Source organism: Cynocephalus volans, chromosome 18 (genome assembly GCF_027409185.1).
Source record: "Cynocephalus volans isolate mCynVol1 chromosome 18, mCynVol1.pri, whole genome shotgun sequence".
Taxonomy (NCBI): Eukaryota; Metazoa; Chordata; class Mammalia; order Dermoptera; family Cynocephalidae; genus Cynocephalus; species Cynocephalus volans.
Genome location: NC_084477.1, coordinates 15702746 through 15715949, shown reverse-complemented (window position 1 = coordinate 15715949; position 13204 = coordinate 15702746). Strand labels below are relative to the sequence as shown.

At 45.6% G+C, this 13204-nt stretch overlaps 1 protein-coding gene across 1 annotated transcript in view; it reads right to left on the bottom strand.

Moving 5' to 3' along the window:
- Nucleotides 1-13204, bottom strand: part of PCNX2 (pecanex 2) — a 237885-nt gene that overhangs the window by 200758 nt on the left and 23923 nt on the right. The window contains exon 8 of the mRNA XM_063082913.1: nt 12614-12707. Within this exon, the coding sequence (XP_062938983.1) occupies nt 12614-12707 (94 nt within the window). The remainder of the gene's footprint in view (nt 1-12613; nt 12708-13204) is intronic.

Sequence of the window (13204 nt, the reverse complement as noted above, 5' to 3'; positions counted from 1 at the left end):
CATAAGCAGTTAAGAGTTCCGAGTTATGCATACATTATCCAGGCAGAAGTTCAACCCTCCTGCACACACTGAAACGATGCCAGCTGTCCAGGGTACAGCATGCCATGGGTAGGTAGGTAGGTAGATGCCTGGTGTTCTGGAGATGACAACCTTATTTTTCTACATATTTCATGGGTGGGAGATGGTAGCAATAGGTTCTAGCCTCGTATTTTGTAAAAATAATAAATAGTGGACTTGATAATTCCCCAAGCACCAATCAGAAAGAAACCTCCCCAACCCCCAACACTCTCTCTGCGCCTTGTCATCCCACACCCCAAAGAAAGCAAAGTACATACGGGATAAAAGAAATGTCTCAGGTAATTGAAAAGGAGGACATTGCTAAATAAGTTGTGATCTATATCTAATGTGATCTATATCTAAAAATAGTCTTATTATCTTTAACCACACATAGATCGACAGGGGTTAAATTAATAGAGCTCATTAAGCAATCTCAATCTTGGCATTTCTCCTTTGGCTCAGAAAACAAAAACTAGAACATACTCTCCATCTGATTTTCTAGCAGGGTGCCTATAACTTTTAGAAAACAAAACTGGCTGACTACACAATAGTCATTTCTAATAGAATCCGTGCTAACACAACCCCTCTTTATCTAATCATCCAAGACTGCATGCTTCAGAGTAGAGACTAGGTCCTTCCCAAGCCCCAGGGATGAATCCTGGCTGTTCAAAGCCAATGATGAAAACTCCATCCACCTGCCAGTGCTTGGCTTTGGAATAGAAACATACCACAGTTCTACACGGTCACCGTGGAACAAGGAGGAGTCAGCTGGGATAGAGGAGCTCATGGGCAAGTTTTTCTAGTTCTTAAAGATAACAAAAGTAAAGGGACTGTCCTTTTCTTGGCCTTTAGATGCTATATGAAAGACACTTGGAGCAGCGGTAGCCACACTGCCACCACGAGGGACAAGCCCCCAGGCTGCAGAGCTGAGAGATGAACTGGTTTTCTGATGACAGCATCGAGCCTCTGCATTAAGCAACCTTGGATTGATCATACTTTGGGCTTCTTGTTTTCTGAGACAATGCATCACTTTGTGTAGCCCATTTCAAATCGGGTCTTACGTCCCTTGCAGCCCAAACCGCACTGACTAATACAGACTCCTCAGGAAGGCAGGTGCTACTGTAATGTAACCACCTTCTGATTTCTAGTCTACACGTTTAATGATAAACTTTCTGGCAGGTTTTTGCATCTTTCTCTTTCCTAACTCCTCACTACCGCTTTGTAAACACACAAGTACTTATGCTATTAGAACAGCGTGTAAACTACTCCCACTGTTTCACACAGACACACACAAACTTCTCTACATTTTTGAGACGTGATACATTCAATAAAGGCTTCTTTGTAAAGAACCACTTAGGAAACATTCTATGATAACGGCAGGGGTTTAGGAAAAGAACCAGGTGGGATAAGTAAACAGTGTTTGAAAACATAAAAATCTGGGCTGGCTGGTTAGCTCAGTTGGTTAGAGCCCAGCCTTGCTACCCTGAGGTCTAAGGGTTTGAATCCCCATACCGGCCAGTTGGTGTGGTACTAACAACACCAACGTTCAGGGTTCAATCCCTGTACCAGCCAGCTGCCAAAGAAATATAAGGTCATTATGAAAACAAAAATCCTGTCCTTCCATTATTTGGATGACTGTTCTTCAAAAAGCCAGCGCTTTTCCTTACTGGCTATACTACTGGTGTAATATCTGTCGATAACAGAGAAAAAGATCAGTTAGATTTATTAAAAAAAAATATTTTTTTCATTCAAATTTTTCTGCTTTATACAAAAACCACCTAGTCATGAAACTCTGTTGTTTTGTAGTAAAATACAATAGAACCCAAAGTGCCTTGTTAATACAAATTTGTAGAAATCTAAAACTCAGCACATGCCAGAAATTCACTAATACCAAAAGATTAATCTGATTACATTGTAGGTAAGGTAGGTATGGTTATAAATAGGCAGCAGTGGGATAAGAAATGGACGCATCTGTGCGAAAATCTAGAAGGTATACAGCACCCTCTACTGCCAAATGCAATAAGCTAACAGTCGTGTATTTGAGGTACTTAAAAGAAATCTTACAAGAAAATATTTTTTTCACCCATAATCTAACCCCTTAACCCAATTATAGTTTCCTTTTTTTTAATTGTTTTTTTCATTTTCAAAAATTTTTGAATGAGTTCTAGAATTAAACAGAACTAGGTTTAAACTTTTGCTCTACTACCTGCCATTTGTGACAACAAGCATGTTATTTTCCTACCTCGAAGGCTCACCTATAACACAGGGAAGATACTTTCCTCACAGGGATCATTGTGAGAATTAAATCAGACCACATATGTAAAGCACTGAATGGTGCCTCCCATAGGTCGGGCATGTAATAACCATCCCTGACCTTTTTACTTCCTTCCATTGATATGGGATTTGACTTTGCTTATTCTCACATTAAACAGCAACGCGACCTGTATGCTCTTCCACAAATCATACATTAATTCCAGCGGTCTCTGTTAGCAGGAAAGGGGGAAGACTGTCTTGCCCTCAACGCATACCTAACCCACTTTATTTTGTAAAGACAGACTCAAACAGCATAGCCAGTCTCCTCTTAACCTCTTTCACAAGAGTGGAGTATTCTGGACAAGGCATGATGACATTCTGAGCTTTACGACTGCTGTGTTCTCATCAGGAAAGTGTATTGCCGTGAGGATGTGGGCTCCCTGTTTGGCCAGGAGGAGACGATTACATGCTCACAGCAAGCACTGCCCAAATGGAGATGTCATCCCTTACTGAGACATGGTTCTGGGGTCCTGATTGTGTAGTTATGGCCCACACACATCAGCTTGCCCACTCAAGTACAAAGAGGCTGTGATGCCCACAAAAATCACTACAGTGGACAGGTGGACGGGAGTCTTCCTACACTCTTTGACTAATTCCTAATTCTATGTACTTTATTTCCTCTTTTGAGTTATGGACTGTGAGCTGCATAATCATCTAAAAAGACCATGTTTTACTAACTTAAGGCCAAAGCTTTCTGCTACATTCGTAAATATAACGTGAAAGGTCTACGTTTCAGGAGACATTTCCTCCTCCTCTAAAACAGCAATGGACATGGAAATACCCCAAGCCTGCAGTAACTATTCCCTGAACTACAGTACACGATACATAGCACATCTGGTCTCCGTTATCCTGCTCTCTGGTTAATCTCTGCTGAACTAGTTTGCTTCAGGGCTAGAGCAGAAATAAGTTTATTTAAACTAGATGGAGCTCAGAGCCATAGCAGAAATCATGTTTAATGGTGGGAACGGGAAAAGAGCTGCCACTGGAAGGTAATAAAGAAGGGTCCAGGGCTGCAACCTCGTCCGGGACACAAGGGTGCCCTTTCCTATGAACAGAATTGGGCCCTGAACCGACAGTGACAATATTCCCCCATATCGGACTCCCCAAGTGTTCACCGATCTAAGATTCTACAAACAACACACAGTCACAATGCATGTGCTGCTTCTACACCTCCCCACTGATGCGGAAAAAATTTTCCAAAATTCTTCATCTTCCCTGGATTTTACAAATTATGGCCTACTAGCCTCAAGGAGAGGGCCTTTTCCTGCTGGTCCTTCCTTGTCCCTCTGGCTTACTCAGGGGACATGGGAACAGAGGGGTGGCCAAGAAATGAAAATCACAGCCACAGCTGCAATACGTAGGATGTTTCAGTAAAGAGGCACTGTTCTGAAAACTTCAACCTGTTATTTAGAACTTTAACAGAGATCCTTGTTTTAAAGTCGGCACACAGCTCTTCTATACAACGGCAGAATCTGAAGCAGAAAGTGAGGAAAGGCAGCAGCCATGTGGACATGAGACAGGCCTGGAGCCTGGGATCCAACTGCCACCATGTGGCGACTGGGGCTGGACCCACTGTGCATGAGGCCTGGCCTCTTCCCAGGAGGTCAGAGAAGGTGCCTCAAGAACAGAAGTATTCCTAGAGTCAGCCTCACGAGCCTTCCATCGGATGACTCAGGCCTAGGTGAAAGTGCATCTCTTTTAAGCGTGTCTAAGAAAATAAGATATGAACTCCAGTGGAAGGAACAGAGCTGAGACTGGAAAACAAAATGGACAGATCATAGAAACTGGGGAGAGCAGAAACCGCTGAAAGGCACAGCCCTGATGGACATCTGCTTTCCTGTGGCTCATTTCCACCTTCCTGTGATCAAAGGCTCCAGAAAGCCCCAAATGCTTTTTAAATTTGAAGCAGTCAACACATATCTCCCTATTATCCAAATTAAGAGTGACGCAGCTATATACATGATCACAAATATTTGTCATTAGAGTTGAAATTTTCCACCTCTACTTGGACGGGACGCAGGACTGGGCATATCTAATACTGAGAGAAGGCAACACATCACTTTGTTTTGAACATCGAATTGACCCACTTCAGTGCCATTCAATTCCTTCTCAGCTGTTCCAAACCAGGGGTCACTATTTCTTTGGACTAAAGTAAAAAACAGAGTCTAAACAGAGATGATTATTTCTTGCAACTTCCTGCTTGCTTATCTTCTTTGGGAACCAGGTACATACATTGTGGCTTTAGAGGGCTTTCCTGAGAGCTAATCCCAAGAAGTAAGGGAGGTTTTTGTTGAGATAAGGGTCAGAGATGCTGATAACGTCCACAAAAAAGCAACAATTCTGGGGAGGCAATAAAGATTAAGTTCAGGGCTTCAATCCACCTTTGAAATATGATACACAATGGGCCTGGAGATTTAGAGCAGCTTTCAAAAATAAGCCTAATTTATAAGCAGAACAATATCTGCTTCAATGTGTGCTACAATGACTCAAAAACAAATAAATGTCAGAAAGAAGTGAATCCATATAAATAATTGCATTACCAACCTGTTGTCTTTTTAAAATTAAAACAAGTTGAAGTACTGTCTTTGTTGTAAAAATCTGCAAACTACCTCGATTCAGAATGACCGTTCCCTGCAGTAGACTACTGTGCCTACTTTATGAGTTGCAGAGCCACGGAAGGAATGTAAATACCCCGTGTCTTTCCATCTCACCTGCATGTCTATTAGGTTGCTTATGACATGGGAAAAGTGGATTAATACTGAAGCATGGTTACAGATCTTTCATACAAGAAAGCTCTGCTATATTACGTGGCAGAATTTACAGACAAAAAGAAAAATAAATCTTTGTGAACAAAGAACAGAAACTATCAAGCTTTAACTGCAAGACCTACATGGGAATAGCAGAAGTCCACTCTGCACTGAAGACACAAAACACACGTCAGCTTTCTAGGTGGTACAGTAAACTTTCTAGGCAGATTAGCTCACTTTAGGCTCTGAGCTAATGAATCCATGCTGTGTTTTGGGTAATAAGACACTGAGGTGAATTAATCCTCTGGCAGTTTTTCCGAGTAGCAATTCTCAATGCTGCAGTTCAAGGCTCAGTTCCTACACTCCAGTTCCTGGGGACAGCAAAACTGTTAGATAATGTTACCAAGGGTGACAGCTATTGCACAACTGGAAAATGCTGCTTGTGTCCTTTTGGCAGTCTGTGAGGAGTGCACTGGCTCCCACAGTGACAGTGGGGCCAAGGAAGGAAATCTGTTTCCTCTCCTGGTTTCCTCCAGGAATCCCCAGAGACAGGTGGAAGTTACATTGCTAACAATTCCCTATTCATACTTGGGAGTCAGGGACATAAAACTGTCACATGGCAACAAAGCTTGACAATGGCTTAGAGGAAAAGCTTTCTTGCCAATAATAAGAATCAGTGGTTTAATGGCCTAGTTGGAGGCAATCCCAACCACTAAAGTCACCTTATAGGGAAAAGCCCGCTTTTCCAATATCTCCCAATGGCTTCAAAACAGCCCCAACTAGGCATCTGTCCAAGTTCAAAATCAAAGTTTATGTCTACTATAGTAGAAGAACTCAAAATTTAATGGCATGAAAAGCCAGGGACACAATATTAAAGTGTATTCTCTAAAACTGCCACCAACGCCAAGATGCTGGCACACAACAGGTCGATAGAATACAAAGTACGTAACTACCTTAAAATCACATGAAGTGGCTCGTGGAAGTCCTAGAGGACGGACAGGCTTCCACTGGGCCGCAAGGCAGAATCTTTTGTGAAGTCATATGCACATTAATGGAGGGAGGGGGACGCAGCTTCTTGTCACTGTCCCTGACTCTGGAGGTGAGATCAGTATCAGGGCAGAGGGGTTCAATGCTGTCAGGTAGTGCAGTGCCTACCACTTCTACGGAGAGGCGGTGACTGCAGCTAACGCTCACCGCGTGCCCTCTGTGGTAGGTACTGTCTTAAGAAGTGCACATACTGAACCATTCAATGTTTAAAGCAACCCCGTGAATCAATTACGGAGGTGTTACCTCCATTTGGGGGTTAGAAAACAGAAGCGTAAGAAGGTTAAGCCAGTTGCACGATGTCAGACAAAAAGCAGTTATGAGTGCTGGAATCTGAACCCAGATCAGTCTGAGACAAAATGTGGGTCCACACTGCCAGATACTAAAACTCTCTTTTCCAGGAAGGGTGGTTTCCAGTGTCCGACTTCCCTGCACTGTTTGTTTTCACACGGACAGAGAGAATTGTTTCCTTGTGAACACAGGACTGGAAAGTCTAATTGGAATCATCTCCACCTCTGCTTTCTATGGAGAGTGGTTTAAAGAGAGTCATTTGCAGGGTTGTCCCCCCACTGCCCCCCACCCCACTTATAAAAGGAGATCACACTCTGTTCAAGTGTGTTGATCAGGCAAACTGCTAGGGCTTCTGGATCTCCCCCCAACCATCACAGGGGGAAGGTGTTATTTGTTGAGGTCATTTTGAGGATCCCACATCCGTCGGGCTGTTTCTCTCTGCAAAGAGGTCCTGCTGCGTACAGAACAGTGTGAACTCCTCAGCCGGGCTCCGTGGCCCCCAAGGCCCCACTCCACTCCCGCTGTGCAGCTTGCCCTGCTACCCCTCGATGCCCACCTCTGCCCCAACTCCAACTGGGTCATCGTTGCCATTTCCAACAATTCAACTTGATTTAATAAAATAGGTATTGATCACCGTTCTGTAGAGGGCTCAGAGAGGGCTGTAAAGACACGCTAGTCATGGTCGCTCTTCTTTGGACGTGTACAATCTAGAAGGAAAGACAGGAACCCTAGACAAGTCAATGAAATACCAGGGAGGCCGATAAGCTCTCTTCTGCAGCCACCGTAAGAGGCAGGTTTATTTCCCGGTAAGGGCTGATAAAGGAAAGTATAAAAGAGGCAAATTGTAATTTGAGCTTTGAAAGTTGAGAATCTCAAAGGTGGTTTGGAGGAGGCGGCCGTGGCAATGACCTAAGGGCGTATCGATCTGGGGGCGCTGAGGACACATGCGTCCCCGCAGGAGGAGGCTGGGCAGGGGTGAAGCCCCTTTGGAGCCAGAGCAGACAACAGGCAGCCCACAGCCCACAGCCACCTCGGCCAAGTTGTCCGTGGCCTACGGCATTTCAAAAAAAAAAAAACTAAAATCAACTTTTACATACAAATGTGGACTGGTAGCTCCTTGTGGAAAAACTGGAAAATCCGGTCACCCCAGGCGTACTGAGCCACCATCGGTGGGTGGACGGTGACTAGCAGCAGCCCTGTGTAGACGGGATAAACGCCCCAACCCACCGCCGCAGCCCCCTCTCCTTACTGTCAGTCCACACTGGCCACGTCCATTATTTGGTTTTTATTGAAACATAATTGATATGTGTGGGGTATGAAGTGGGATATCAATACCTACGCACAACAGGTGATGATCAAATCAGAATAATTAGTATATTCGTCATTATGAACTATAATCATTCTTTGTGACTTTACCAATTTCTTGCTAGCCCCCGCTTCCTTCCCCCTTTCCACCTCCAGTAACCACAGTTCTGTTCTCTCCTTTTGAAAGTTCAGCATGTTATTGGGATTGTTGTATCTTTCTTTGTTTGTTTTTTTGTTCCCACTTATAAGTGAGGACACGTGGTGTTTCTCTTTCTGTGCCTGGCTTATTTCACTGAACATAATTTTCTCCAAGCTCATCCACGCTGCTGCCAATAGCAGAATTTCATTCTTTTTCATGGCAGAGTACCACAGTTTCATGCAGATATACCACAGTTTCCTTATCCAGTCGTCGATCAATAGACATTCAGACTGGTTCCAACTCTTAGCCATTATAAATAGAGCTGCGATAAACACAGGGCTGCAGGTGTCCCTTTCCCTGTTTCTATCTCCTGCCTGGGCACGGAGGAGCTCTGAGCTGGGGACCCTGCTTCGAGGGAGGGGCAAAGGGAGGGCGATTCACGTGTCCACTGGCCACTTTACTACTGCCTGAGGTTGCGTTTCATTCTCAGTTGTGGTTTCCTTTTCTGTAAAATGAGCTAACATCCCCAACCTCAGTTTTGCTGTGCAGAGAAAGCTAGATCATTTAATGTTTAGCGCAGCGCTCACTACATAGGTGTTTCATAAGTGGTGGCCGCTACCACCAGAACCATGACAGAAAAGAACTCCATAATGTCGCTTCCCAGAAAGATGCGAGGCTCGCTGGAACACAGGCGTCAGGTGCGAGTGACTCGGCCCCTCCACGTGGCAGAATTCCACGCCCTAACGTCGTCCTCTGCCCTAATGTCATTCTCACCTTCTGTGTCAGGGGCAATGACAAGGAGATAGGTCCCCCTCCCACCATACACACAAGCACTGGTGTGTTCATGCAGGGATTAAAATATATAAATTGAACCAGCTTGCTGGTTTTTGTCCTATTTTCCAGCAATCTTTCTCTCATGTAATCAATTCAAAGATACCCAAAGCATCATGACATCATGGGCTTCCACAAAAGCCAAGGCTTACTACAAATCCAAAGAAATTAGCCTGCCATGAATTGGCAGCATGGCGGGTTTCAGTGTCTCTGAGTCTGGGGAGGAGTTTGAGGCTATTCGTATATCCACTCCCATCAGACAGCAGCTTACACGCAGGAGAGCATCTGACCAGCACGGGACTCAGCCACTTCTGAGCATGAATTAAACACGGCAGCACCTTGATGGTGTTCCCAGAACCACGAGGGGACAGACTCAAGGCTATGACTTCGCTAAGTGAAGCGTCTGGTTTTGTGCTCATGCGTCATACAGGAAGCACTGTGCACCCTGGTATGATCAAATGGGCCATGGAACTGTCATGACAGCCCATAACTAGGCCCTTCTGTTGTCAATCTCAAGGGCTGATTTATTTCAAAGAATAGAGACTACAGAGAGCTTGGACATTTCCAAATAATATCCTATATGCAGAATGGCAAACGTGTGTTATTTTACTTCACCTCCAAAGCACAAGAAAGGTAAGATATGAGCGGCAATGGGTCAATCTTTCCTGAAATTCCTAAGACCAACACCCTCCCAAATAACGCTGAGAACAGGCAGGTGGTCAAAGACTTAGGACTTGGCACAGGAGGCTGGTGGCCTGAGGCCTCGTCTACCAGTGTTCACATACAAGAAATGTTAGAGGTGACCAGGGACAGAACATAAACATTTTCTTTAAGGGGAAAGGTGCCTGACATTTCTCAAAGAAGCTCAGTAATTAATTCAGCGGCCATTTTGCCAGAAACAGAGGCTCCGGGGGGCACCTGTTGGTTTTTGCTGCCCAGCACCCACCCGCCGTGCTCCACGCCTCCCCCTGGAGAGCCGCCTGTCCTCTCTCGGAGGGAACCTACAATCCAAGTCCGTGTGTGTGAGCAGGACCGAGACAAGTGATTGTCTCACCTTCGTGGCTGGTCTCAGGGGTGTGTCTCAGTCAGAACTAATCACACACCATGAGACTTTGACTGGGGTTTATGAGAAGAAAGCACGCTGTCCCTGCTGGACATGAATGAGAGAAGATACATGGTCCGGAGTGGCGACAGTCACCTTTGAGCATGGGCGTGAGGTGTTTGAGAGTGACGCCCCACAGAGGAACAGGGGAGCGATGCAGAGACAGACGCCACACCCCGGTGACTCCATCCGATCCCTTTATCTAGACACTCCTGAAGACAGATCAACCCTAGACTTCCCTGTTACACGATCCCCAAATCCCCACTTTGATTAAACCTGCTTGAGGTGGGTTTCTCTCATGCGTAACAGAAAGGGGCCCCGCTGTTCTGTGTACCTGGAAAAGCAGTCAGGAAAATGCCTGCTGTGTGGACACTCCCCCCTAAGCCACACAGCCCCACAGGGAAGCCCAGCACAAACACATTCCGCACCCACTCCCACCCCAACACCCTGGCAGTGCCCAGCTCACCCTCGCCAAAAGCCATTTCACTGAGACTAAACACACTGCAGCAAACCTCAGGCCAGGCAGCTCTGCAAACAGAGGGGAGGGCGGCTCAAGCGTAAAAGAGGTCTAATCTGGGAAGGAAATGCAGAGGAAACAACAGGAAGCAAGAGCTGGAGGAAATTTAATAAAGACAGAAATTAGGGGGAAAGCAAGTTAGCAGGCGGCACTCGCCAAGGCAGTTCCAAGGAGCTGGGGCTTATTAAAAACCCTACAGTCCCTCTCTCTAGTTCTTATCTGTGCACTGTATTTCTAGTTTTTTAAGGCTCTGGATATGTGGCTTTATTCTAACTGGCATTACTGGCAAAGGCATTACTAGGGGAAAAGTGCAGGTTTATCCTGGAAAAAAAGTGCAGTTTTATCCTGGAAAAAAAAGTCTTGGGATTAAAAAATAGAAGAGTGGTCTATCTGTTCTAAATTTAGTTTAGAAACACTTCACCTTCTGGCTGGGGATTGCAGAATGACATGACAGTGTTCAAAGCTGTGTTCTCCTGCAATTAAATATTTTGTCTGAGAAAGCTGCTACCTTGGATGACTAAACTCATCCAGCCATCGTAGCAGCCTGGAGGCTGCAGGCGGATGTGGACCGCAAACCTCCCTGTCATGCTCTTTTACCTGCCCGTAATCCTGCCTACTGGGCCAACTGTCGAGCTAGGGCTGGGTCTGGAGCTCAAAGACCCCTTAAGTCCGTTTTCCAGACTGGGTCACAAACTCTTCACATGCCAGGCTGGGTCCCCAGACCCATCATACGCCAGGCTGGGTCCCCGGACCCCTCACATGCCAAGTCTATGAGCTAAGTAACTGGCAAAGAGTCCTTGGAGCCATAGGTTGAGAGCATTGCCACACAGAGTGGATGCCCGAGCAGTCAATGTCAGCCAGGTGGTGGCACTGTGCATGTGCACTAACTCCACCCACACACAACTTATTTACAAAGAATGTGCCACACCACCCCCAACCAGACCCAAAGTGAGAAGGCCTGATTAAATTATTCTAGTTTCCCAACTCTCTCTCTCAGGTCTGACCTTGCAAGGGGGCTTGGCATGCTTTGGGCCAGAGGAGAAGTCGGTTTTGTGTCTGTTTTGTTTGGTGCATGGGGTACCTGCGGGAGGAGGAGGAAGAGCAGAAGGCTCCTTCAGGGCAAAGCCCAGGAGTGACAGGGTGGCCGGGGAGAGCCACACTGACAGTCCCCATCAGACTACCAGACGGCAGACACTAGCTTTCTTAAGCAGGTAACATGCAGTAGTGGCACCAATGAGACAATGGTGCCTAAGCAGCTGGCCCACGACAGCATTCTACCTGAGGCCATACTGCGAGGACAGGGACAGTGTTTATTCTGGGCACACGGGAGGCTCCCACTGAATTTCCCACTCACCTGGGAAGGAGACTTTGAACTTGGGAAGAAACATGGGGCCAAAGAGTTCCTATAAGTCCCTTTATACTCTCCAGCTGTACAGCCTAAGACATCCCAGTTATACCACAAGTCTCCCCGAAATCCTCAAGTGTACCCACAATTCTAAAGAAACGTACATGAGGGCTGGCTACATCTCAGCTGGTTACAGCATAGCCTTCTAACACCAAGGTCAAGGGTTCAGATCCCCTGTACCAGTCAGCTGCCAAAATAATAAAAAATAAAAAGAAAGAAAGAAAGAAATGAAAAATTTACTTCCACACACTTACAGCAAGCAACTGAGACCTGCCCATACGGGTGACCCACAAAGAGCCCTGAAGCCCAGGATGGATGAAGAACTCAGTCTGCCACTGGCAAGACTCACAGCTTCCCAAACGCACCACTCATCGATGAACATTCTGGACACGCAAACTAATTTAATAGCAACTTAAGTCACCTGATTAAGAAAGTTGTTCAATGCATTCTGAAGAAAAATAGGAGATGCTTCACACTCTGCATGATCCATCTGCAAAACAGCTTGTCTTCATTACAACAAATGAGAACTAACTGCGTTTCTAGTCCACCCTTTGGGACAAATGTCATAACGTGTTCACAAGCTGCCCCGCCATCTTCTTGAAGGCAGCACTGTTATGTTTACATGGCGTTCCTCTCTACTCTTACGCGCACGTTATACCCGTTTTTGGAAGCAGTAACAATGAAAATGGTTTCGTTTATTTTTCATGATTCTACGATGTCAGGTATTCCTTTTCGTTCACACAAAAACCACATGCCTTGACACCTGCAGGTCGATTGACACATTCCCTCTATGCCAGGGTCCTCACTTCATTTTCAGCCCCATAAGCTGCGTGTCCCGCAGCCACGCAACGGCTCCACTCACCGAGCATGAGAGACGCAGTCACGACTGGACGGCGGGTGCTGCAGAGGGTCTTCTTTCTGATTTCCAGACTTTAAATAACAGGATCTAATTTCCCCTATAAAATCATGAAATTTTAGCATAGAAGACTGCACAGTTATTTGTATATGATCATGTTAGCTTATACTATTCTCAAGTTAAAGGCAACTCACTCTGGGCTGCTTTAATAATAATCATTGACAATCTGAGTCCGTTCTTCACAGTTTGCCAGAGAATGCACATCATAAAATGAAGGACGTCTAAAAGAAACTTTACTGGGAAAGTTTTCTTTGACATACCCCCCCGCCACCACCCCCCAAACTCACTGAGGCTTAATCCCCACTGTAGCTGTTGAGGGTGGGAGATCCTATTATGGTAATTGAAAGGTGGGGCCTTGAAGAGGTGATTGGATTGTAGGACTGTGCAGTGGTGCATGGATTAGTAATGATGGTCAGGGACATGGTTCTGAGAGCTTTAAAAGGAGAGGGAATGAAGAGGTTAGTCTCTCTATGCTCTGTCATTTTGCAGTGTGATACCCTGCCATTGCCGAAGTCACCACCAAAGAAAGCCTTCACC